This window comes from Mus musculus, chromosome 7 (assembly GCF_000001635.26).
Source record: "Mus musculus strain C57BL/6J chromosome 7, GRCm38.p6 C57BL/6J".
NCBI classification, from domain to species: Eukaryota; Metazoa; Chordata; class Mammalia; order Rodentia; family Muridae; genus Mus; species Mus musculus.
This window is the reverse complement of record NC_000073.6, coordinates 42,901,588-42,927,244: the sequence shown is the minus strand read 5'-3', so window position 1 is coordinate 42,927,244 and position 25,657 is coordinate 42,901,588. Positions and strand designations below refer to the sequence as shown.

Here is a 25,657-nt window from a genome sequence, read left to right as displayed (position 1 = left end):
TACATTTCAATCCAAGTATATTTTATTTACTCAACCATTTTGATGCCTCCTTTATGGTTGCTTTTCATCATGAGGGGATAAAAGACACTGAGATTGTTTGTATTATATTTTTTAAAAGATTTTTAGTATCTCAGATTTCAGTATACATCCCTGCATCTCCTCTAGATCCTCCCTTTTCTAAAGATCACCCTACTTGAAAACCATCTAAGCAGTCGATCTGTAATAGATGAGAGGAAAAACTTATATTCAGAATATGACATTTTCAATTTTTGGAATTTCCCAACGGGTCTTGGATTAAAGATGAAAGTAGGAACCTTTTCTCCAAATTCTCCCCAGGGCCAACAGTTGTCTTTATCTGAGGAAATGATACAATGGCCGACACAGTTTACAAAAGTAAGTTGTGACTTACCTCACTGCTTTGCCTTTTTATGAAAACAAAAGTAATTTTCAGGATATGGTGTTAATTGGACACTCATTCAGTATCAGTCAATCTTTAACTCCTAATGAGTAACGGACAACATTTGACTATTTTGTCATTTCCCTGATTTTGATTAATGGAAAAGTTGTTTTTAATAACCACACGTTTCTTTTTTTAACAATTTTACTAGATATTTTCTTCATTTACATTTCAAATACTATCCTGAAACTCCCCTGTACCCTCTCCCCCCAACCCTGCTCCCCAACCCACCCACTCCTGCTTCTTGTCCCTGGCATTCCCCTGTACTGGGCATATAAAATTTGCAAGACCAAGGGGCCTCTCTTCCCAGTAATGGCTGACTAGGCCAAATCTTGCTGGCATATGCAATACTGTCTTCATTTTCTTATACATAGTGTCTGTAAGATTTCTGCCACTGCGTCAAAACACTGATTGAGTTTATTTTGTCAAGAAGTTGAAATTTTGGGCCGTGGTGGCACATGCCTTTAATCCCAGCACTTGGAAGGCAGAGGCAGGCAGATTTCTGAGTTCAAGGCCAGCGTGGACTACAAAGTGAGATCCAGAACAGCCAGGGTTACTCAGAGAAACCTTGACTCGAAAAAACAAAGCAAAGCAAACAAACAAATAAACAAACAAACAAAAAGAAGTTGAAAATTCAGTGAGAGAGCTAAGATAAAATTCTATTTTTCAGCCTCTGAAAACTTACAATATCATGACAGGCCAGTGTGGTGTGTGGGTACGTGTGGGTACGTGTGTGTGTGTGTGTGTGTGTGTGTACATGTGCGTGTGTGTGTGTGTGTACATGTGCGTGTGTGTGTGTGTGTGTGTGTGTGTGTGTGTGTGTGTTATTTTTGTTTGGTGCTTCACACAAAGAGTCAAGAAAAGTTGACTGAAGGAAGTACAGGTTTCTTTTAGCTGACACTCTGGGCATGTATGATATGGTAGAAAAAGAGTGTTTTAGGTGCCAGAAGATGTGATGACATCATATTCACAAAGCAGAATCAGAAATCAAAGAATGTGGCTGCTTATCTTCTATCTATATTTCATTTTCGTCTGAGACAGTGGACAATGAAATGCTGACACCGATGATATGGTGGATCTTCCCATCTCAGGTAAATGTCTCTATAAGATTCCTCCCAGAACTGCATAAGATTTGTTTCCATTACAAAACCAAGCCCTGTAAAGTTCTCAATTAAGATTTATACTCACATTGGATACAAAAGCTCCACTTAGTAGCCAGTATGCTTGAGACACATTAACTCTGAAGTCGTACCATGACATTCTCCAATACTACTTTAATGAGGTACTCTTTACAACAGCTGCACGGTATTGGCCCAAGATGTAAACATGTGGATGATCTCATGCAAAAGGGACCAAAAATTAGTAATTCCAAACTCATCTTCAACTTTTATTGGAAGCATTTACAAAGTAACTCTTCAATGATACTCAGAAATAGTCCAAAAATTTGGATTTTTTTCAAAAAGTCCAAGCATTTGCTAATAGATTTCATTCCTCCTAGATTCCTCAGTCTTTGTGCAGTGAGAGCTGTAGGCCTGGATTCAGGAAAGCTGCCCAGGAGGGGAAGGCTGTCTGCTGCTTTGATTGCATTCCTTGTGCAGACAATGAGATTTCCAATGAGACAGGTAAATAAAGGCTTACAGAGATGTTTCCAACCTGTCCACAGGAGTCTGCAATACCTAAGCAAACAGGAAAGGACTAGAGATAAGTAAGAGATAAACTCTTGCCCAGTAGTTAGAAATTTAAACATTGCTATTAGGTCTTTTGTTTGGTATATTTTTTGTTTTGTTTTTGGTTTTTTTATTGTTGTTGTTGTTGTTGTTGTTGTTGTTGGTGGTGGTGGTGGTGGTGTGTGTGTGTGTGTGTGTGTGTACCAATAAGTCTTTATTTTCAAAGGGAAGAAAAGGGAAGGTAAAGCCAACATGCACTACCAAATGATTATACAATAGGAGTATAAGTTCATGGGTGTAGTAAAAATTAATCATGAAATAAACATCCCAGGGGCTTAGTCTCCTGAAGTTCAGGAACGATATCAAGGAAAGGACAGACAAGTACACACTTTCACATCATAAATGCAAGATTTCTCACAAAGCTTTGTATTCTAGCAGTAAACATGGGAATACATTTGTCTGTCTCTTAGTAACAGTCTTGTGGCCACTTTGACATCAGTTTCTTGCACTGGCATTAAGGTCCTGAGTGGCTTAACTGTGCATTCATATTCAATTTTCTGGTCTTCAGATTCCACTTTCTACATGGAAATCCCCACAATTGCTTCTCTCTACCTAAGGATGACAGATTAAGTTGGTTTGATCCATCCAAAGGCGAATCACACCATGAAATGGTCTTGCCAGGGAGAAGTGCATCACCTGAAATCCCTGCACAGAGGAGCCTAAGGCTAGATGATTTCTGTTTGACATCACAGACCCTAGACATTGAAAACATCCTCAACTTACATTGCTGAGCCATTGCACATATTTTCCCCCTTAATACTCACTTTTCCCACAAATACACAGTCCCTTTCATTACACCATGGAAACTGTTTTTAGCATCATGTTTTTAGATTTTTTTAAATTTTATTTAATCCTTTCTTACAGTCCTGATATTTTCCCCCTCGCAGTCCACCGTCTGAATGTTCCACATCCCATACATACCCCCCTACACCATCTGTCTCCACAAGGATGTGACCATTTCCATACACCCCACCTCACCAGAACTCCCCTAACCCTGGGGCTTCCAATCTCTTGAGGGTTCTCAGACTGAGTGTAGACCCGGCAGTCCTTTACTGTGTATGTGTTAGAGGCCTCATGTCAGCTGACGAACACTGCCTGATTGGTGGCCCAGTGTCTGAGAGATCACGGGGTCCATGTTAGTTGAGACTGCTGGTCCTCCCCCAGGGTTGCCCTCCTCCTCAGCTTTTTCCAGATTTTTCCTTATTCAAACACAAGAGTCAGCAGCTTCTGTCCATTGGTTGGGTGTAAATATCTGCATCTGATTCTTTCAGCTGCCTGTTGGGTCTTTTGGAGGGCAATCATGTTGGGCCCCTTTTTGTTAGCACACCACAGCCTCAGTAGTAGTGTCAGGCTTTGGGGCCTTCCCATGAGCTGGATCCCAGGTTGGGCCTGTCGCTGGACTTCCTTATCCTCAGACTCTTCTCCATTTTTGTCCCTGCGTTTCTTTCAGAGCAGAGCAATTATGAGTCAGAGTTTTTGGCTGTGGGATGGCAACCCCTTCTCTCACTTGATGAGCTCTCTTTCTGCTGGAGGTGGGCTCTACAAGGTCCCTCTCCCCACTGTATGGAATTTCCTCTATGGTTCCTCCCTTTGAGTCCTGAAAGTCTCCCACCTCCCAGGTCTCTGGTACATTCTTGAATGTCCTGCCCACGTCCCACCTCCCAAAGTTGCCTGTTTTCATTCTTTTTACTGGCCCTCAGGACTTCAGTACTATTCCTCCTACCAAATACCTGATCATGTTCCCCCCGTGCCCCTCTGTCCTTTTTCCCACCCAGATCTCTCCCTCCCAATTATGCTTTTAATGTTCAGTCATATGTAGGATTGACTTAATATAACTCCTTTATTAATTATTCTCTTTATTATTTTCAGTAGATGATTTTTTAAACACACATGTGACAGGAGAGTTAGTTTCCCATAGATAGATAGATAGATAGATAGATAGATAGATAGATAGATAGATAGATAGATAGAAAAGGATATATATATATATATATATATATATATATACACACTGAGGCTCTTTGTTTTACTGAAAATACATTATTTCAAATAATTTGATCTTTTAAAGTTTTGTTTCTCTTTTATCAAACACAGACTCCTTTGTTACTCAATATAGTCTAAATGCAATCTTCCTTCCCTCCACTTCTCCCAGTTCCTACCCACCTCTTACCCAATCTGTATCTACTTTTGATTTTCTCAAAGATAACAACAAAATATGACAAAATAAATATAATATAATAAAACAATATCAAGCATATCAAAGTTTGAAAATATAAGACAACAGAAAGTTAAAAGCCCCAAGAGAGGGCATAACAATCAGAGACTCACTTGTTTACATGTAAAAATAAAAGTCCTATACAAGTTCTAAACTGAAAGGTATTGTGTACATGAAGATACCTAGTATAGACCTGTGTAGGCCCCATGATTCCTGCTTTACTTCAATGTGTTCATATATCTGTTGCTTAGTTGTTATAGAAAGACTTGTTTTCCTGCTCTCTTCTATCCTCTCTATCTTGCCTACTTCTTCTGCTACATCTTCCATGGGTTTTCCCTAAGCTCTAAGAGGAAGAAATTGATAGGGACATCTTACTTAAAGCTGTTGTACCAAGGCATCTCTCTCTCTCCCTCTCCGTCTCTCTCTCTCTCTCTCTCTCTCTCTCTCTCTCTCTCTCTCTCTCTCTCTCTCTCTCTCTCTCTCTCCCTCTATTCCCCTCTCTCTATTTAGGCCTCTAATGATGTCTGAATACATCACTGATCTATGATTATGGGAGAATATAAATAAGCATCATTTTTCCAGACAATATCGGTTTTACTCAAAACCTCTTGGCTATCTAATTTCTATTTGTTTGTTGCTTAAGCAGTCCTCAAAAAAAATGGGATCCATCTCATGGAGTGGTTCTTGAGTCAAATCATATGTAGGTTGGTTACTCTCTCAAGGTTTGTGCCATATTTTTCAGGAAGAACTTCTTTTAAACCAATTTTTTGTAGTTGTGTTGTTTCTTGTGCTCATCTTTTGTCAGTCTACAGACTACCTTTCTCAGTCACAGATGGTGAAACCTGGGGGTGAAGGGTCTATGTAGAATGATTCTGACCTCTCCATATTCAAAGAGTTATTGGCTTCAGCAGTGGGGCCTTGCTGACACTTTTGGCAGAACAACATATTGTCTAGAAAAAAGCATGTTTGGAGCATTTCCGTGCAGTATTTTTGCCAATTATTCAAATTTTTAAAAAGTAGTCCTATTACTGGACCAATTCCTTTGTTGGTAATAGATGGCCAGTTGGATTTCTGTCTCCTTCCTTATTGGCAGACATTATTAGGGTCACCTTCATATAAATAGAATGTTTCTACTGCATTAGATTTCAATATTTTCCCTTGTAACATTTAATATTATTATAAATATATTCAGGCAATTAACTTGTAAGCTTTGTTTATTTATCTTTTTTTAAATTTTTTATATTTTTATTACGTATTTTCCTCAATTACATTTCCAATGCTATCCCAAAAGTCCCCCTTACCCTCCCCCCCACTTCCCTACCCGCCCATTCCCATTTTTTTTTTTTGGCCCTGGCGTTCCCCTGTACTGGGGCATATAAAGTTTGCAATTCCAATGGGCCTCTCTTTCCAGTGATGGCCAACTAGGCCATCTTTTGATACATATGCAGCTAGAGTCGAGAGCTCTGGGGGACTGGTTAGTTCATAATGTTGTTCCACCTATAGGGTTGCAGATCTCCCCAGCTCCTTGGGTACTTTCTCTAGCTCCTCCATTGGGAGCCCTGTGATCCATCCAATAGCTGACTGTGAGCTTCCACTTCTGTGTTTGCTAGGCCCCGGCATAGTCTCACAAGAGACAGCTATATCTGGGTCCTTTCAGCAAAATCTTGCTAGTGTATGCAATGATGTCAGTGTTTGGAAGCTGATTATGGGGTAGGTCCCTGGATATGGCAATCTCTAGATGGTCCATCCTTTCGTCACAGCTCAAAACTATGTCTCTGTAACTCCTTCCATGGGTGTTTTGTTCCCAATTCTAAGAAGGGGCACAGTGTCCACACTTTGGTCTTCATTCTTCTTGAGTTTCATGCGTTTAGCAAATTGTATCTTATATCTTGGGTATCCTCAGTTTTGGGCTAATATCCACTTATCAGTGAGTACATATTATGTGAGTTCCTTTGTGATTGTGTTACCTCACTCAGGATGATGCCCTCCAGGTCCATCCATTTGCCTAGGAATTTCATAAATTCATTCTTTTTAATAGCTGAGTAGTACTCCATTTTATTTATCTTAACTCACCAGTAATGACACAGAGAGAACAATATTTATTTAATCAAACTTTACTGAAATACTTGGACAGTCATTGACCTGTTTTAATCCTCTAAATCAATCTAGCTAACTCCAAACCAAAATTCTTGAGACACTAGAACTTTAGTATTGGTCTGGCCCTTTGGGCTTCAGGTATATTTTACCATAAGGTCTCCTCTCCTCCTTCGTAGCTGAATCTGTCTCATTTTTCTAACTTTCCCCCTTCCCTGTCTACCAGAAGTCCCACTCTACTCTTTTTTTCCCACTCTACTCTTTCTTCTAGCCAGTCATTGATTGATCAGCTTTTATTGACAAGGCAGAAAATAAAAGACCAGTCATTGTACAAACTTTTGACAGGATATTCTTGACATGAGCATTACAGTGGCATGTCTAAATTGAAACAAAACATGAGGACATAGAAATCAACATTTAAATAACAAAAGGATAATATTTCCACAGTACAAAAAACATTATGCTTACATTTCCCCTTTTTGGCCCAATAAAAGGCTCTTTCTCTTACAATAATAATCTACATACCATAATAACAATTATGAAGACCATCAAGTAAGATTTACATTATAATGTCTAGTCCATATACAGCTAGCAATTTTGGATAAAGTACTCTATTATCTATCTAATCCTCAGTTAAGAGTTCTGTGTCTAGATTATTTTCTATCATAAATTGCATTACTAAACCAAAACATCTATTTAAAAGGTAAACAACTTAAATTTTTATGTGAGACTATAACTATGTATTTTACATTCTCACCAGAGTCTTGAGAAGGAATAAATATTTCCAGAGTATACAGGATATGCAGAGCAAGCAGCTTCCAAAACTATAAAATGACAGACATACTTGGCTGCCTGAACTCTAAACTGTCTCTATAAAATTTGAGCATTCAACTTCAGCCTTCAGATCTTTTCTCGAGCAGGAATTATGAAGGCCTGCTTAACATGTCTTGGCAAAGCTCAGCAATCGACTTCCCTGCATCTGCTTGTCCTTTTAGGACAGTCAAATTTCCTGCATCTGCTTATTCTTTTTGGGCATCATTTTGTCTACAGTTGAAGCATAGGCAGTTTTCTGCTTAGTGGCAGCTTGCCACTCTTTAAAAAAACTCCATATGGAGATTCTTTGATGCTCATCATCTTCTTTGAATAGGACTGAGGGTGTGTTAGGAACATATTTGTCTCAATGTCAAAGATTATCTCTTAGTAATAAAATTATTTTAAATGACATATTCTATAAATCTCCAAGGTTTGTGAAGACCACCTGTACACCTGTAGTATATCTAAATTGTCAAACATTGTTCTTACTATTCACTATATGAATAAGCTTGAAACCATCTTACTTTATTTAGCCAGACTAATATCTAACATAATCTTGAGTTGGATTGCCTGACTAAAACTTGCTCTACTTATTTACTCTTAACAATTTCTAATCCCAGCTTTCAAAAGGACTAGAATGTTACATTACATTTTTAGGAACTACATAAGTAATATACCTCAAATAAAAGTTAAAAACCTATATACATATTATAGTGTAGTAAAATATAACCTCAATTTTGTATCAGTATACAAAGATCAATACCAATGTAAGATATCTGTTTTGTAGTACCACTATACTTTAAGTGTAGATTCAATAATCTACCCTTTTAAACTATTATTCCTATATTACTCCTAGACACCCTTTTTCTTTTCATCCCTTCTTTCCCCTCCTTTTCCTCTTGTTAGATAAGAAAGAACGAAAAACATAGGAAAGAAAAGGAAAGAGATAAATTCCTGAGTCTAATCCCCTACATGTGGATTCTTCCCTGATCAAGACCATTAACAATTTATAAACATCCCCTTTTAAATTGTTAGAATTTGTTTTTCTTGTAATGCTCCATTTGCATTACAGTTGGTAAGGGACATAAATATTTAAATTTAATTTTTCTTTTTTAATTATTCAATTTACATCCTGCTCTCTGCCTCCCCTCCTGTTGCCACCCTCTATAATCTTTCCCCCACCCCCCATCCTCTTCTCCTCTGGTTTGGTGGGGGCCAACTCGGTATTCCCCCCACTAGCACTTTAAGTCTCTGTGACAATATGTACTACTATTCTCACTGAAGCTACAAAAGGCTGCCCAGCTAGTAGCATATATCCTACATACAGACAACCATTTTTGGGATAGCCACCATTCCAGCTGTTCAGGACTGACATGAAGATCAAGCTGTACGTCTGCTACATGTATGCAGGGAGGCCTATGTCCAGCCTGTGTATATTCTTTTGTTTGTTTGTTTGGTTTGGTTTGGTTGTTTGTTTGTTTTGTTTGTTTTGTTTTGTTTTGTTTGTTTGTTTTCAAGACAGGGTTTCTCTGTGTAGCCCTGGCTGTCCTGGAACTCACTTTGTAGACCAGACTGGCCTCGAACTCAGAAATCTGCCTGCCTCTGCCTCCCCAGTGCTGGGATTAAAGTTGTGTGCCACCATGCTCAGCCTGTGTATATTCTTTAAATGGTAGTTCAGAGTCTGAGAGCCAAAAGGATCCCATTTAGTTGACACCATTGTTCTTCCTGTGGGGTCTCAATCCTTCCTCCTATTTTTCCTCAAGAGTCTCCAACTTCCATCCTGTTTGGCTGTGACTGGGTTACCACATTCCGGATGATATTCTCAAGTTCCATCCATTTGCCTGCAAATTTCATGATACCTTTGTTTCTAGTATTCTATTGAATAGATGTGCCACATATTCTTTTCCATTCTTCAGTTGAGGGATGCTGAGGTTGTTTCCATTTTCTGACTATTATGAATAAAGCTACTATAAACATAGTTGGACAAGTGTCTTTGTGGAATTTTGAAGCATACTTTGACTGTATGCCCAGAGATGGCATGGCTGCATCTTGAGGTAGAACTGTTCCAGTTTTCTGAGAAACTGCCAAGTGGATGTCCAAAGTGGTTGTACAAGTTTGCACTTTGCCAGAAATGAAGACATATTCTCTTGTTCCACACCCTTGCCAGCATGTGCTATCTCTTCAGGGTTTTTTTTTTTTTCTTGTTTGTTTGGTTGGTTTTTGTTTTGTTTTATTTTGTTTTAAACAAACAGAGGGTTTTTTTTTTGTAACATAATAGGACAATGGATATGACAAACTGCTATTGTGGGTTCAGTGATTCAGTGTTACAACTGACTCTCATTGTCCTTCTGCCTTGACTGTTACAACTCCAGCAATCATGTCCCAGAAAAAAATGTTGGAAAGCCTTCAAGCTATGGTTTTTTTTCTCATTTTTTAATAATTATGGATTGATTCACATTGAGTAAAATGAACATCTATTTTTCCTTTTATTTAAAATATATTTTTCTCACCTGATCCTGCCCCATTTTCCCTCAGCCTCAATTTTCCTCCCAGGTCCGTCACTCTCTTTACCTCCTCTGATTATTTTGTCCCCTCTTCTAAGTAGGACTGCAGGATCTACACTTTGGTCTTCTTTCTTCTTGGGCTTCATATGGTCTCAGAGTTGTACCATATGTATTCTGAGCTTTTTTCCTATTATCCACATATCAGTGAGGACACACCATGTTTTTTTCTTTTATGATTGGCTTACCTCACTAGGGATATTTTCTAGTTCCATCCATTTGCCTGTGAATTTCATGAAATCATTGTATTTAATAGCTCAGTAGTCCTCCATTGTGTAAATGTACCACATTTTCTGTATTCATTCCTCTGTTGAGGGATATCTGGGATCTTTTGAGCTTCTGGCTATTATAAATAAGGCTACTATGAGCATAGTGGAGCATGTATCCTTGTTATATGTTGGAGCATCTTTTGGGTATATGCCTAGGAGTGGTATAGCTGAGTCTTCAAGTAGTACTGCATATAATTTTCTGAGGAACCGCCGGACTCATGGATGTGGGAGAAATATAGAGGGTCAGGAAATTGTATGGAGGTGTATAGCAATGAAGGGTCGAGCACGGGGGGTAGCCATTAGAAAGTCGTAGATGCCAGGAAAGCAAGAGGCTCCCAGAACCCAACAGGGATGACATTAGCCAAACTACCCAACAAAGGGGAGAGAAAAGATGGATGTAGAGACTATATCTAGAGATTAGGTATGGCCCTCAGTTGTGAGATGGGGCCACCCAAGCATCTCAAAAATATTAACCCAGAATGGCTCCTGTCTAAAGGAAATATAGAGACAATGAGTGGGGCAGAAAGGACATCCAGAGACTATCTTACCTAGGGATCCATTCCATCTGCAGACACCAAACCCAGATTCTATTGCTGATAACAAGAAGTACTTGCTTTCCAGGACAGCCAGGGCTATAAAGAAACCCTGTCTCGAAAATTAAAAAAAAAAAAAAAAAAAAAAAAAAAGTACTTGCTGACAGGAGCCTCATATAGTTGTCCCATGAGAGGCTCTGCCAGAGCTCAACCAATACAGATGCGGATTCAAAGAAGCTCCATTCAACTGAGCATGGAGACCCCAATGGAGGAGTTAAGGAAAGAACTGAAGGAGCTGAAGGGGTTTGCAACCCCATACGAAGAGCAACAATATCAAAGAGCCAGACCCCTACCCAAACCCCCAGAGCTCCCAAGGACTAGACCACCAACCAAAAAGTACACATGGAGAGTCCTATGGCTCCAGCTGCACATGTTCCAGAGGATCGACATATCTGGCATCAATGGGAGGGGAGGTTCTTGGTCCTGCGGCTCGATGCTCCAGCTTAGGAGAATTCTAGGGCTATGAGGCAGGAGCAGATAGGTGGGTGGGGGAGCACCCTCATAGAAGCAGGGGAAAGGGAGAGGAGATAGGTGGTTTGCAGAGGGAACAATGGGACAGAGGATAACATTTGAAATGTAAATAAATAAAATAACCAATAAAAATACTAAAAAATAGGAAAAATTGAAAATATATTTTTCTCACATAATATATCCTGATTATGGTTTCCCCTTCCTCTGTTTTTCCAAGATCCTCTCCACCTTCTCTCCCATCCAGATCTACTTCCTTTCTGTCTCTCATTAGAAACAAGCAGGCTTCAAATGGATTATAATATAAAATTTGATCTTAACCATTCTGATCGGTTTAAGATGACAAGTTAAAGATGTTTGTTTGTTTGTTTGTTTGTTTACCTAGTCACTTTACATCTTGCTCATTGGTCCTCCCCTGTTCATAGAGTTGGTTTGATTTTCATTCCCTGATGACTAAGGAGTTTGAGCATATCTTTAAGTGTTTCTTGTCCCCTTGATAGTCTTCTGTTGGTATTTCTCTGTTTAGTTTTGTACCCCATGCATTAATGGGGCTATATGGGTTGTTGATGTCTAACTTCTTCAGTTCTTTATTAAGTTTGGATATTAACCCTGTGTCAAATGGTGGGTTGGTGGTGATCCTTTCTCAATCTGTAGCTGTCCAATTTGTCCTATTGACAGTACACATGCCTTAGAGAAGCTTTGTGGGTTCATGAGGGCCCATTTATCAATTTTTAGTCTTAAAGTCAAAGCCATTAGTGTTCTCTTTAGGAAATTGTATCCTGTACCAATGCATTCAAGGGTATTTCCCATTTTCTCTTCCATGAGATTTGGTGTATCTACTTATGTTAAGGTCCTTGATCCATTTAGACTTCTGTTACATGCAGGATAATAATTATGGATCTATTTTTAATTTATCTACATATTGACATCCAGTTAGTTCAGCACTATTTGTTGAAGATGCTTTTATTTTTACATGTTATGAATTTGGCTTATTTATAAAAGATAAAGTGTGTGGGTTCATTTCTGAGTCTTTGATTTGATACCATTATTTGACACATTTGTTTCTGTATGACTACTATGCACTTTTTAATCACATTTGATGTTGATTCTTCCTGAAGTTCTCATTGTCCAGGATGATTTTGGCTATTCTGGTATTTTGTTTTGTTTTGTTTTTCCATGGGAAGATGAGAATTACTCTTTCAAGTTATATAAAAATTTGGATGAGTTGAAGCCACTGTCTCCTTCATGAGATACCTTTTGACCCAGAGCTCCGTCATTAAACTACCTCATGTTTTTATATCAAGGTGGTTTGTTTGTTCGTGATTCTTGGGTGCATGCCGAATCGGGAGTTGAGTGGGGTTTCCCCACTAGTTTCTTTCATTTGGAGGCCCCAGCGAGATCTGTGTGACATCCAGGAACCCCAGAAGACCCCTTGGAGGTACGTTTGTTTGTGTGCATCTTACATGTTGTCTGTTGTCTAAGTGTGGCACCGCTGAATTTGTGTCTTGGTTTTTCAATTCTGAGATTGTGAATTTGTGTCTTGGTTTTTCAGTTCTGAGATTGTGAATTTGTGTCTTGGTTTGTGAATTCATGCCTTGGTTTTACGGTTCTGAGATCGTGGGTTCAAGTCCCACCTAGTGCCTTGGTTTTACAGTTCTGAGATCATGGGTTCAAGTCCCACCTCTTGCTTTGGTTTTACACTTCTGAGATTGTGGGTTTGAGTCCCACATCATATTCTGTATTCTGGCAGCTGCCACTGTGGACCATAAGGACCCAGTAGCCACGGGAGGGAAACGTCTAGAGGCCCCACAATCTGTGACCCCTGGAAGACGTTCCAAGGGTGAGGGACAGTCAGAAAGGTCTGGCTGTCATTTGGCAGAGTGAGGAATGGGCAAGAAAAGAAAGAGGGGCAAGGACTGCGGGATTCCCTCGCTGGCCCCACCTGGCTCCCTCGAGCAACCTCTATTCCTGCCACAGCTGGGGAGGGGCCGACTAGAGTTGCTGCCTCTGCTGCCTTTTCCCTCCCTCCCTGAGTGTCTGGGCCCCCCGGGGGGGCTGCTGGTTCCTCCCGCTCCCAGGAGGCCCTGCCATGAGCTGACCTCCCCAACCGCTGACCCTAGGCCCTGTCTCCACACTATAGGAGTGGCAGGCCAAGAGTGCCGCCAGTTCCCTGACTGCTTCTCATTTCTCTTTCCCCTACATCTCACCTGCCCGTCTTCAGGTTTTGACCACAGTGTCTCTTGTTAACAGAAAAAAGTGCTTTTACCTTGAGATATCAGTGGCCTGGTACAGCTAGCTGTGAGAGCTGCCTTCCCTTTCCCTGCCCCACGTGTTTTCTCTTCTAGGGCGGCCCGCTCTAAGCTGCTAACCAGTGAGGGAGACATCTGCCCACTTAAAACTTCTGTCCCAGGTAAGGAGCACCTATGAGTCTAATCACCAGGCTCTGACAAATGGGTATAGAGGTCTAGAAAAAGGTGAGCTTAGACTGTAAGGAAGAGCAAAGCTTCAGAAGACTCAGGAGAGATATATGACAGTGAAAATAGATATGAAAGAGATTAGAGAGGTCTGAGATGAGAGATACCCCAAATGAGAACTACTTACAGTAGAACCAGTAAGTAAGAGGCAGACAAGGCATATTACAAGAGAAGAGAGAGAAGGGGGGGAGGAGAGGAGAGGCAGAAGAAATAAAAGACAAGAGGGATCGTAGACAAGAGAGAAATTTGACTAGAATCTTGGCCACAGTGATAGGAGAGAAAGAAAAAGACAGGAAAACTGGGCAACAGAAGACCGAGCCTCGGATAAAAAGGCTCAGCTGTGTCAGACTGAAGTTACTTATTTGAGATACACCCTTCGAGTTGGGAAACAGTGGCTAAAAGAAGCCAGAAAAAGACTGTAACTACACCACGACAAGTAAGAAAATTCTTGGACACCGCTGGTTTCTGCAGTCTCTGGATACCTAGGTTGGCAAACGTAGCTACCCCATTGTTCCCCCTGACCAAGGAAGGACAGGTGTTTGTGTGGACCCCAGATCACCAGAAAGCTTATAAAAAGGCCAGTGGCTTACCTACCCAAGAAGTTAACCCTGTTTCCAGCGGGTGGTTTCTTGCCTGAAAGCTATTGCTGCCATTGCTCTGCTTGTCAAGGATGCTAATAAGCTCACTCTGGGACAGCAAATAACTGTATTGGTACCCCACACTTTTGAAAGCATTATCTGAAAGCCCCCTGACTGATGGATGATGACCAACCGACCAAAGCTCCTGTGACACATTATCAGAGCTTTTTTGTTGACTGAATGAGTGACCTTCGCTCCACCTGTTGTCCTCAATCTTGCTACCCTACTGCCTGAGACTTCACTTACTCATCACTGCTCTGACATTCTGGCAGAAGAAACTGGTACTCGAAATGATCTGAAGGATCAGATCAGCCTTGGCCTGATAGTTCGAGCTGGTACATGGATGGCAGTAGCCTCGAGGTTGAAGACACCTTTTCAAGGTGGTTAGAATCTTTTCCTACCAGGACTGAGATGGCCAATGTGATAGCCAAGAAGATCCTAGAAGAAATCTTCCCAAGGTAATGGACCTGCCTTTGTTGCCCAGGTAAATCAGGGACTGGCCAAGATATTAGAGATTGGTTAGAAGTTACATTGTGCATACAGGCTCCAAAGCTCAGGACAGGTAGAAAAGATGAATAGAATTTTAAAAGAGACTGGTGCAGACTTGGTGCTCCTTTTCCATGACCATCATTGTCTTAAATGATGTGTTTAAACCTACATGTTGTTGTAACAATAATCTGTATGCTAAGTTAAAAGGCTTGCAGGTGGTACAGAAAAATGTCTGGTCATAATTGGCTACAGCGAACGATCCAGGTACCCTAAAAGACATCTCACCATTTCCAGCCAGAGATCTGATCTATGTACACCTACATCATGCCCAGTCCCTCAAGCCTCACTAGAAGGGTCCCTGCCTAGTTCTGTTTACTATCCCTTCGTATTCCGTTTTTTGTTCTTAACATTTGGCCCATGTTATGATTTTTATTCTCTACATAGAGATAAAGATTTCTAAAATTCTAAGATTAGAATTACTTATTAGAAGAAGAAGGGAATGAAAGAAAATAAAAGTTGAGACTTGTGATTCATGTAATTTATGTCAAATAGCCCAAAGAGTTGTTTGTGAGCTTTGAAACCTGGGACTGAGAACATAGCAGAAAAAGCCAGGACATGCCCGGGCAGGCACGTAGTTAAGACATTCCTGAGGCTGCTTGGCCATAAATATAAAGGAGAAATAAAGAGAATGACATGCCGAAATGGGCCGGCGTCTCCCTATCTCCCGCCCTTCTGACTTAAGTTAAATGTTAACAGGCTGCTGATGTTTAAATGGACCAATCATGTGAAACCGCGCCAATTCCTCCCCCAGCCCCACCCCTTTTCTATAAAACCTCCTAGCTTCCAAGCCTCGTAGTTGAAACCACTGTCTTCTGTGTGACATAAGTTTTGCCCTGTAGCTCCACTATTAAACAGTCAAAATCACTGTCTCCTGAGTGAGATACTTTTCGACCTGGAACTCTGCCATGTGGTTGAAACCACTGTCTCGTGAGTGAGATATGTTTCAACCAGGAGCTCCGCCATTAAATGGTTGAAACCACTGTCTCCTTGATGAAATACATTTCGATCTGGAGCTCCACCATTAAACGGTCAAATCCACTGTCTCCTGCTTGAGATATGTTTCAACCCAGAGCTCTGCCATTAAACTACCTCATGTTTTTACATCAAAAAAAAATTGGATGGAATTTTGATGGGATTGCATTGAATCTCTCCTTTTTCTCCCTTCAAGTCCTGCCATAAACCAATACTTGCTTTACTTCAAATCAATTATTTATTTTAATTCATTTCTTACTTTTATTGAAAACAATTTTTCATGCAATATATCCTGATTATAGTTTTGCTTCCCTTGACCCTTCTCAGTTCTTCCCAGTATTATTCCTCTATTCAATTATCACTATTTTGTTTCTCATTAGAAAGGAAAATGCTTCTAAGATACAACTACCAAAAATGAAAAAGTAAAATATAAGAAAAAAATTATCCTATTGTAGTTAGACACAGCAAATCAACACAACAAACAGTGTTCCAAGAGGATGCCAACGTGTTAGTGTTAAACTCATTCTCTAATACTAGTTAGAAGTCTCATAATTCTAACCTGACAGCTAAAGTGTATATAAAGGACATGATGTAGTTCATATAGTCCCTGTGCTTGCTGCTTCCGTCTCTGTGAGCATGTATGCACCTTGGTTACTTAACTCAGAGGGCCTTCATCTCTTGCTGCCTTTCATCTTACTCTATTAACTTCCTGCTTCCTCCTCCATAGGATTTTCTGAGCTCTGAGGGACGGATTTAAATAAGATCTTCAATTTAGACTCTCTCCACATAATCTATGTATATATTTCAATCCGTTGTGAGAGATGACTGGATATGGCACAGTACTATAAATATAGCAGAAATATTATGAGGAATGATTTTATTATCTTTATATCAGTTATGTTGGCTTTTACATGTAGTCTCTGGGATATATAGTCTCTTCATCTTAGCTACCTAAGGTCGCACAAGGCTTTAATCCCAGCACTCGGGAGGCAGAGGCAGGGGGATTTCTGATTTCGAGGCCAGCCTGGTGTACAAGGTGAGTTCCAGGACAGCCAGGGCCATACAGAGAAACCCTGTCTCGAAAAACCAAAAAAAAAAAAAAAAAAAGGAGGAAGAAGAAGAAGAAGAAGAAGAAGAAGAAGAAGAAGAAGAAGAAGAAGAAGAAGAAGAAGAAGAAGAAGAAGAAAAGGTATCAGTAATAGGCTCCTTTTCATGGAGTAGGCCTTAGGTCAGATTAAACATTATTTGGCTACCCCCCTAATTTTTGTTACACCATCTCACAACCATATTTTACAGACAGCACACATTGTAGGTCAAAGGCATTGTGGCTGAATTAGTTCCACGTTCCACTTTCAGCAGCCTGTGGAGTAACTCACGGTACAAAAGACACTAGATGATAAGGGTAAAGGCTTTGTGTAGGCACCAGCTCAACTTCTCCACGTTCAATGAGTTGTTTGGATATTGTCCTCTGCATTGAGTGGGCTCTGTCAGTTTGTGGAGAGCAAGCCTTTGACTTTGCATCAGCCGTGTTATATGCTGATTTCCATAGGGATTCATTGACTAAAAACTCAATTGAATGCAGTTTATTCCCTCCACTGGAACCCATATCTGGAGACAAGAAATAACCAGCTGAAAATTCTTATGCTCCATTTCTAAGTATTCTCAGTAGGATCACCTTCTTAGATTTGAGAATGTTTTCACTCTTGTAGGTTTCCATATAACTCAAAATACCCTCATCAATTCTATTAATCTCTCCCAAAACACTAAGCCCCACCCCATCTCCATCCCCACCTAATCATGCCTGCTCCTTTATCCAACTGTCTCCAATTCACCTGTAAATTCTATACTAGTGAACCTTCCCATGGAAATCCATTTGTTCCTACTGCACACTACCATTTGGCCAGCAGTTTTCAATTTATAGGACATAACCACTTTGAGAATTGAAAGACTTTTTCACAACGGTTACCTAAGACCATCAGAAATAAAAAAATATTTATATTACAATTCACAGCAGTAGCAAAATTGCAGTTATGGAAGAAGCAAGCAAAAAAAATATGACTGTGATTCCCCACAACATGAGGAACAGTACTAAAGGGTCTCATCTTTAGAAAGGTTCAGAAACATAATCGCTCTTGTTCAATGGATTGTAGAATTGTTATCATTAATATACAGGCTAATACCCATTCGTAACTTATGCTGTATTTCTTTTTCAGCATCTGGGTTATCTCACTGAGAATACGATTTTTTTCTAGTTCCATTCATTTGCCTGCACATTTCCTGATGTAATTTTTAAGGCTGAGTAATACTCCAATATGTATTACATATTACTTGATTCTTCTGTTGAGGAGTACCTAGCTTATTACCAGTTTCTAGCTCTGTAATGAATACACCTACAATAAACATGTTTGAACAAGTGTTTGTGGTAGAATGAGGTGTCCTTTGTGTATGTGCTCAAGAGTTGTAGAGCTAGAACTTGTAATAGATCATTTCTCAACTTTCTTCAGCACTGCTATTTGATTTCCAATACAAATTGGCAGTTTTACCAACAATGGAGATGTGTTCTCCTTGCTCCATATTCTTACCAGAATGTGATGTCACTTGTGCTATTGATCTTATGCATCTGACAGGTGTAACATGCAATCTCAAGCTAGTTTTGATTTACATTAGATTTCCCTGATGGCTAAGAATGTTGACTATTTCTTTAAATCTTCCTCAGCCATTTGAGATACATCTACTGAGCATTCTCCGTTTAGATCTGCACAATTATTTTCAGTTGGATTGTGTGTGTGTGTGTGTGTGTGTGTGTGTGTGTGTGTGTGTGTGTGTGTGTGTAGTTTCTTGAGTTCTCTCTACATTCTGGACATTAATGTTCTATAAGATATGGAGTTGGTAAAAATAACTTCTCATTCATTCCTAGCTGCATTGTGTAAATGGTTGTGTCCTTCAACTTACAAAAAGTTTTCAGTTCCATGAAACACCATTTATTGTTGACCTTAGAGCCTGTATTATCAGTATTTTGTTCATAATGTCTTTGCCTATTCCAGCAAATTCATGGTCATTCCCACTTCATCTTCTATCAGTTTCAGTGTGTCTTCTATTCTGTTGAGGTCTTATACGCACTGGGAGGTCAATTTTGTGCAAAACTCTGAGTGTGCAATTATTTGCATCCTTATTCGTTCAGAAATTAATTTTGCCATCACCATTTGATGAAGAGTCTGTCTTTTTAAAAATATGCATTTTTTGGACTCTTTATCCAAAATCAGGTGCCCATGAGTGTTTAGAGGTTTATCTTGGGTTTCAATTAAATTCCGTTCATCAACATGTCTCATTTAATGCCAATACCACATAGTTTTTATTACTATATCTCTGTAGTACTACTTGGGATCAGTGATGGTAATACCTCTAGTAGTTATTTTATTGCTCAAGATTGCTTAGGTACTCTAGATATTTTATTTTCCCACAGGAAATTGAGAATTGCCTTTTCAAGTTCTATAAGGAATTGTGTTGGAATTTTTAAGGGGATTGCATTGGATTTGTAGATTGCTTTTGACAGGTAGGCCATTTTTAATATATTAACCCAGTCAATGCATGAGCATGGAAGAATTTTCCATCTTCTCATATTTCCTTCAATTTCTTTCTTCAAACATTTGAAGATTTTATCACTGAAGACTTTAAATTGCTTTGTTAGAGTTACACCAAGATATTTAATATGATTTGAGGGTAATGAAAATGGTGTTTCCCTGATGTCTTTCATAGTTCTTTTGTCATTTGTATATAGGAGGACTACTGTTTTAGTTAATTTGGATTAAGATTTCTCAATATTATTGATTTTCTCAAGAAAATTAGTCTTTGTTTCATTGATTCTTTGTATTTTTTCTATATTTCTATTTCATTGTTATGAGACCCTAGTTTTATTATTTCTTGCCATCTACTCTTCTTAGGCATTATTACTTTTTTGTTTTAGACTTTCAGGTGTGCTGGTAAGTTCTTAGTATAAGATGAGCTCAAATTTTTTCTATTAATTTCTATTTTTATTCAGTTTACATCCTGATCAGTGCCTCCTCTGCTCCTATTCCTCATCTCACAAGTCAGTTTCACGCTCCCCTTCTCCTCTGAGAGGATGGAGGCTCCCCCTGGGTATCTCCAATACCTTGGCATATTGAGTCTCTGCAGGGTTAGGCTATTAATTCTCTACCATTGTGGGAAGACAAAGCATCCAGTTAGGGGAATGGTGTCCACAGGAAGGCAACAGAGTCAGGGACAGTCCCCACTCGTTTTGAGGAACCCACCTGAAGATTGACATAATTTTGTATGTGCATACATTGGTCCTAGGTCCTGCCCTGGAATCCTCTGTGATTGATGATTAAGTCTCTGAGAGCAGTCAAGTGTTCAGGTTATTTGACTCTGTTGGCCTTCCTGTCAAGTTTCTAGCCTCTCTGGATCCTGCAATCCTTCACTTAACTCTTCCAAGAGACTCCTTGAGTTACATCAGATGTTTCCTGTGGGTCTTTACATTTGTGTCAGTCAGCTGCTTGGTGTAGCCTCTCAGAGGACATTTATGCTAAGCTCTTGTCTGTAAGCATAACCAACTATCATTAATGGTGTCATGGATTCATGCTTTCCTATAGATTGTGTCTCAAGTTGGACAAGCAATTTGTTGGCCATTCCCTGGATCTCTGCTCCATCAGTGTCCCTGAATTTCCTGTAGACAGAACAAACTTTGGGTGGAACGTTTTTTCTATAGGTTGTAGTCATTATTCCTCCACTGGGGGTTCTGCCTGGCTACAGAAAGGGGTCACTTCAGGCTCAATATTCCCCACAGCTAGGTTTCTCTGCTAGAGTCACCCTCATAAATTCCCTGGGTCCTCCTACATCCCAGATCTCTGTCATGTACAAAGAATGTCTCCCACCCCCAGCCAATTTCTGTTCATTCTCCCAGCCCTATCGCTCTGGCTTTTCCTACACCTCACCTCCTTACTCTCCCACCCCTTCTTTCTCCCATCCAGTTTCCTCCATCCATCTGCTAAAGTTACTTCCATAAACTTCTAGGAGCCTCTCCCATTCCAGGTCTCTGGCATGTCCTAGAGATGCCCTCACCCCACACCCAAAGCAGCTTCCCATTTCCATTCATTCTTCTGGCCCTCTGGCCCCATCTCCCTTCTATTCTCACACCTAACCCTGAATGCCCCATTCCTATCCTCATCCCCTCTCCTACCCAGTCACCTTCCACCATCTTGCTCTTATCACTATTTTTCCCCATTCAAAGTAAGGTTCAAGCATCCTAACTTGGGCCTTCTTTCTTGTTTAGCTTTGTTGGGTCTGGGGAATATATTGTGGGTATCTAGAATTTTATAGCTCATATCTACTTATAAGTGAATACACGCCATGCATGTCCTTTGAATTTAAGTTTCCTCACTCAAGATGATACTTTTTAGTTTCAATCTTAACTGTAGGCTCCAAGACTTATGAATGTTTTCTTTGTACCATTTTTATTGTGTCCCAAAATTTGGAATGCTCTGTAGAATTCCATAGAATTCTAGAAAGTCTTCAATTGCTTTCTTTCTGCCTTAAGGCATTTTTTCATTTATTAGACTGTTGAGATAGTTGTTCAGTTCCCATGAGTTTGTATGATTTCTATTGTGTCTGTAGTTGTTGATGTCTAGCTTTGATCAGTGGTATTCTTATCACATGCAGGGAATATTTCAAATTCCTTCTGTTGTGTCTTGCTTAGTGTCTGGGTATCTGGTCAGTTTTGGAGAAAGATTGATGAGATACTGAGAGGAAGATACATTCTTTTGTGTTGGATGAAATGTTCTCTAAACATGCTGGTTCCTTTTGGTATAAAACATCTTTTAGGTCAAGGAAAATCAGAAATGTTTAGGTGCAGAATATTCAAAACTCCTCTTTTGCATACCTAAACATATTTCAATAATTTTCTCCTTAAACATTGAAAAACAATGTTGTAATGAATTGTAACAACATTAATAGTGAAGTATTTAAGCTCAAAGAATGCAATTGTATTTATTAATTGAAAATCATTCATATTATTAACCAAATTGGAGTATCCAGAGGATTTAATGAAAACAGGTTAATATAACTGAAACAGATGAGGGTACTTACAGCAAACCATTGCACTGAGGTTGCAGAACCCTGTGGAAGAGTTAGGGGAGGGATTGAGGGAACTAAAGTGGATGGCAATCCCATAAGAAGACAATCAGTGTCAACTTGATTAGATGCTAAGAGTTCCCAGAGATTAAGCAACCAACGAAAGAGTGTACATGGGCTGTTCTGAGATCCTTGACTCATGTAGCAAAGGGCTGACTGACTATTCTGGCTCCAGTAGGAGGGGATGTGGTTATTCTTGTAGAGACTTGATGCCCTGGATAATGAGGATGCACTGTGGGGACATCCATTCAGAGGAAAAGGGAAGGGGGAATGGAGTGGGAAACTCTGGGAGGGGGTACCAGGTCAGGGTCTACATTTTGGATGTAAATAAATGAAATAATTAATTTAAAACTATGTGTATTAAACACACTAACAAATTAAATTCTTGTACTGGAAAGATGGCTCCGTGTTTAAGAGCACTGACTGCTCTTCCAGAGGTCCTGAGCTAAAATCCTAGCAACCACATGGTGGCTTACAACCATCTGTAATGGATCTGATGCCCTCTTCTGGTCTGGCCGAAGGTAGTAGCAACAGTGTACTTACATACATAAAATAAATAAATAAATCTATTAAAAAAAAAGAAAGAAATGAAATTCTTTTTGTAAATTAATCATCTATTTGTTACATTTCAAATGTTATCCCTTTTCCTCATCTCTGCTCCAAGAACCCCCACATACTGCCCCCCACTTTGCCTCTAAGAAGGTTCATCAAAGAACATGGTCCACATTAAACAAATTACTAATCCACAAATTGGAGATTTTTCTAAGGTGATGTCAGAATCCAAGTAGGATTATACAATATTATTCTGTAATCTTATGACCTAAAAACTAGATGCAACAGAGTCACAAATTAAGGGATAGTAGACAAAAGCAGGAAAGCATTGGACTTCTTTGATTTTTATCACAATAGGTAAAGAAGGCTGCATAGGTTGGAAATGATTCACAGAGTACATAAGTATTTGTTTCAGAAAAGAAAGGAAGGTTATCCAGGAAGCATATGAATGAGATGGGGATAATTAATAGCTTAGGGGGGAGGTGACACCTGCAAATTAATTTACAGTCACTTTCCCTTCTGAACAGATATGGATCAGTGTGTGCAGTGTCCAGAAAGTCACTATGCAAACTCAGAGAAGAACCACTGCCTCCAGAAATCTGTGAGCTTTTTGGCCTATGAAGAGCCCTTGGGGATGGCACTCACCATCACAGCACTGGACTTCTCTGTACTCACAGCTGTGGTTCTTGTAGTCTTTGTGAAGCACAGAGACACACCCATTGTCAAGGCCAATAATCGGGTTCTCAGCTACACCCTGCTATTGACACTCATAATCTGTTTTCTCAGTTGCTTGCTCTACATTGGGCAGCCCAACACAGCCACCTGCATCTTGCAGCAAACAGCATTTGGAACTTTGTTCACTGTGGCTCTCTCCACAGTGTTAGCCAAAGCTATTGTAGTGGTTACTGCATTCAAGGTCACCTCTCCAGCTAGAATGGTGAAGTGGTTAATAGTAATAGGGGCCCCAAATCTCATTATTCCCATCTGCACACTGATCCAACTTATTATCTGTGGAATATGGCTGGCTACCTCTCCACCTTTTATCGATCAAAATGCTCATGTTGAACATGGTCACATCATCATTATGTGCAACAAGGGTTCTGCAGTTGCTTTCCACTGTGTACTGGGATACCTTTGCTCCTTAGCACTTGGGAGCTATACCATGGCCTTCTTATCCAGGAATCTGCCTGACACATTCAATGAAGCCAAGTGCCTGTCATTCAGCATGCAGGTATTCTTCTGTGTTTGGATCACTTTCCTCCCTGTGTACCATAGCACAAAGGGGAAGGTCATGGTGGCTATGGAAGTCTTGTCGGTCTTGGCTTCCAGTATAACACTCCTTGTTTTGATATTTGCCCCCAAATGCTACATAATTTTGTTAAGGCCAGATAAGAACTCATGTCTTGATATCAGGCACAAAATACATTCAAGAAAAGTAGTCATTTAAATTTTATTTAAAAGTTAAAATTATTCCATGTTAATTAAATATAATGGTTGATACCAGTGCCACACCATTCTAAATCTCTTATTCAGATATATGATTATGTGGGTTCATAATTCTTAATTTCATTGCTTTGCCTCTTTGTTCTATAACCATTTTTATCTGAGATTGATATTTTTTTATACTTTTTTTTTTAAAGATTTATTGGTTATATGTAAGTACACTGTAGCTGTCTGTCTTCAGACACTCCAGAAGAGGGAGTCAGATCATTACGGATGGTTGTGAGCCACCATGTGGTTGCTGGGATTTGAACTCGGGACCTTTGGAAGAGCAGCCGGGTGCTCTTACCCACTGAGCCATCTCACCAGCCCTTTTTTATACTTTTTTTTCTGTAATATGATCTCACTTCGCATTTTTATTGGCCTGCTGCCCAATAAGTTGACAATTGTGGTATGAAGTTATGGATATCTGCAAAGTGCTGATATTGAAGATTGGTGTCTCAGCGCCTAAAGCCGAGCATCTGATGGCAATTGTGCATGGAGATGCAAGGAGTGCTTGACTTCCTTTCCTTGGGCCAGCCCGAGCAGGGGGGGTGGGGGGGTGGGGTGGGGTGGGGTGGTTCTTCTTTCTTGGTTCTTGTTGATGCAGTGGAGGGGGAAGAGCTTAGGCGATGGTAAGGCTTTGTCTTAGGAGAAATTGAGGGTTGCTGTATAATAAAAAGTTTACTTGCTTAAGTTTAAGTTACTATGCTATTGTAGCAGATCTGCCTTCTGTGTTTCTCTGAGGCCAGAGACTGCACTCTCAGGCATTTAGCACTTCATCCTAAAACAGCAGGAGATTAAGTAAAGGATTCATTGCTAGAGACTTTTCCCTATTGTCCAGGTACCTCTTGCTTGTCAGGCTAGGGGGAAGTTTGAAGCAATAAACTTCTATTGAACCAGAAGAAGAGAATAACATTTGAAGAAGGAAAAACTTTTACATAAGCGAATATGCATAATCTCACATAAATTCATATACAAATTCATGCATGCTCATTTATTCATTTATACATTTCCATTCAAACTCAGTTGGGCCCAGCTTGCATGAATTTTCACAATTACATACTTATACACACACACTTACACAACACATGCATACATTCTCACAATTTAATACTCACACACACGCATTCTTACATGTGCATATGGAGCAAAAGACCAAGCACTGGTGCAAAAAGAACTCACTCATTCTGGATGAAAAATGAGCTTGAATCTTTATTACATAGAAAAAGAAAAGGCAGCTGGGTGGTGGTGGCACATGCCTTTAATCCCAGCACTTGGGAGTCAGAGGCAGGCGGATTTCTGAGTTCGAGGCCAGCCTGGTCTACAAAGTGAGTTCCAGGACAGTCAGAGCTATACAGAGAAACCCTGTCTCAAAAAACAAAACAAAACAAAAACAACAACAAAAAAAAAAAAAAAGAAAAGGCTTCTACCATTTTAGTGCTAAATGAATTAAACCCATGTTTGTAAGAAAAAAGCTTTGTAGCTGGGCAGTGGTCGTGCATGCCTTTAATCCCAGCACTTGGCAGGCAGAGGCAGACAGATTTCTGAGTTCGAGGCTAGCCTGGTCTACATCATGAGTTCCAGGATAGCCAGCGCTACAAATAGAAACCCAGTCTAAAGAACCGAGA

General features: G+C 39.9%; 1 protein-coding gene across 1 annotated transcript in view; it reads left to right on the top strand.

Annotated features, from left to right (window-relative positions):
* Vmn2r63 (vomeronasal 2, receptor 63) overlaps positions 1 to 23,994 on the top strand; it is a 30,539-nt gene extending 6,545 nt beyond the window's left edge. The window contains exons 4-6 of the mRNA NM_001105060.1: positions 166 to 393; positions 1,956 to 2,079; positions 23,075 to 23,994. Coding sequence (NP_001098530.1) covers positions 166 to 393; positions 1,956 to 2,079; positions 23,075 to 23,994 — 1,272 coding nt within the window. The remainder of the gene's footprint in view (positions 1 to 165; positions 394 to 1,955; positions 2,080 to 23,074) is intronic.
* The last annotated feature ends 1,663 nt before the right edge of the window (positions 23,995 to 25,657 follow it).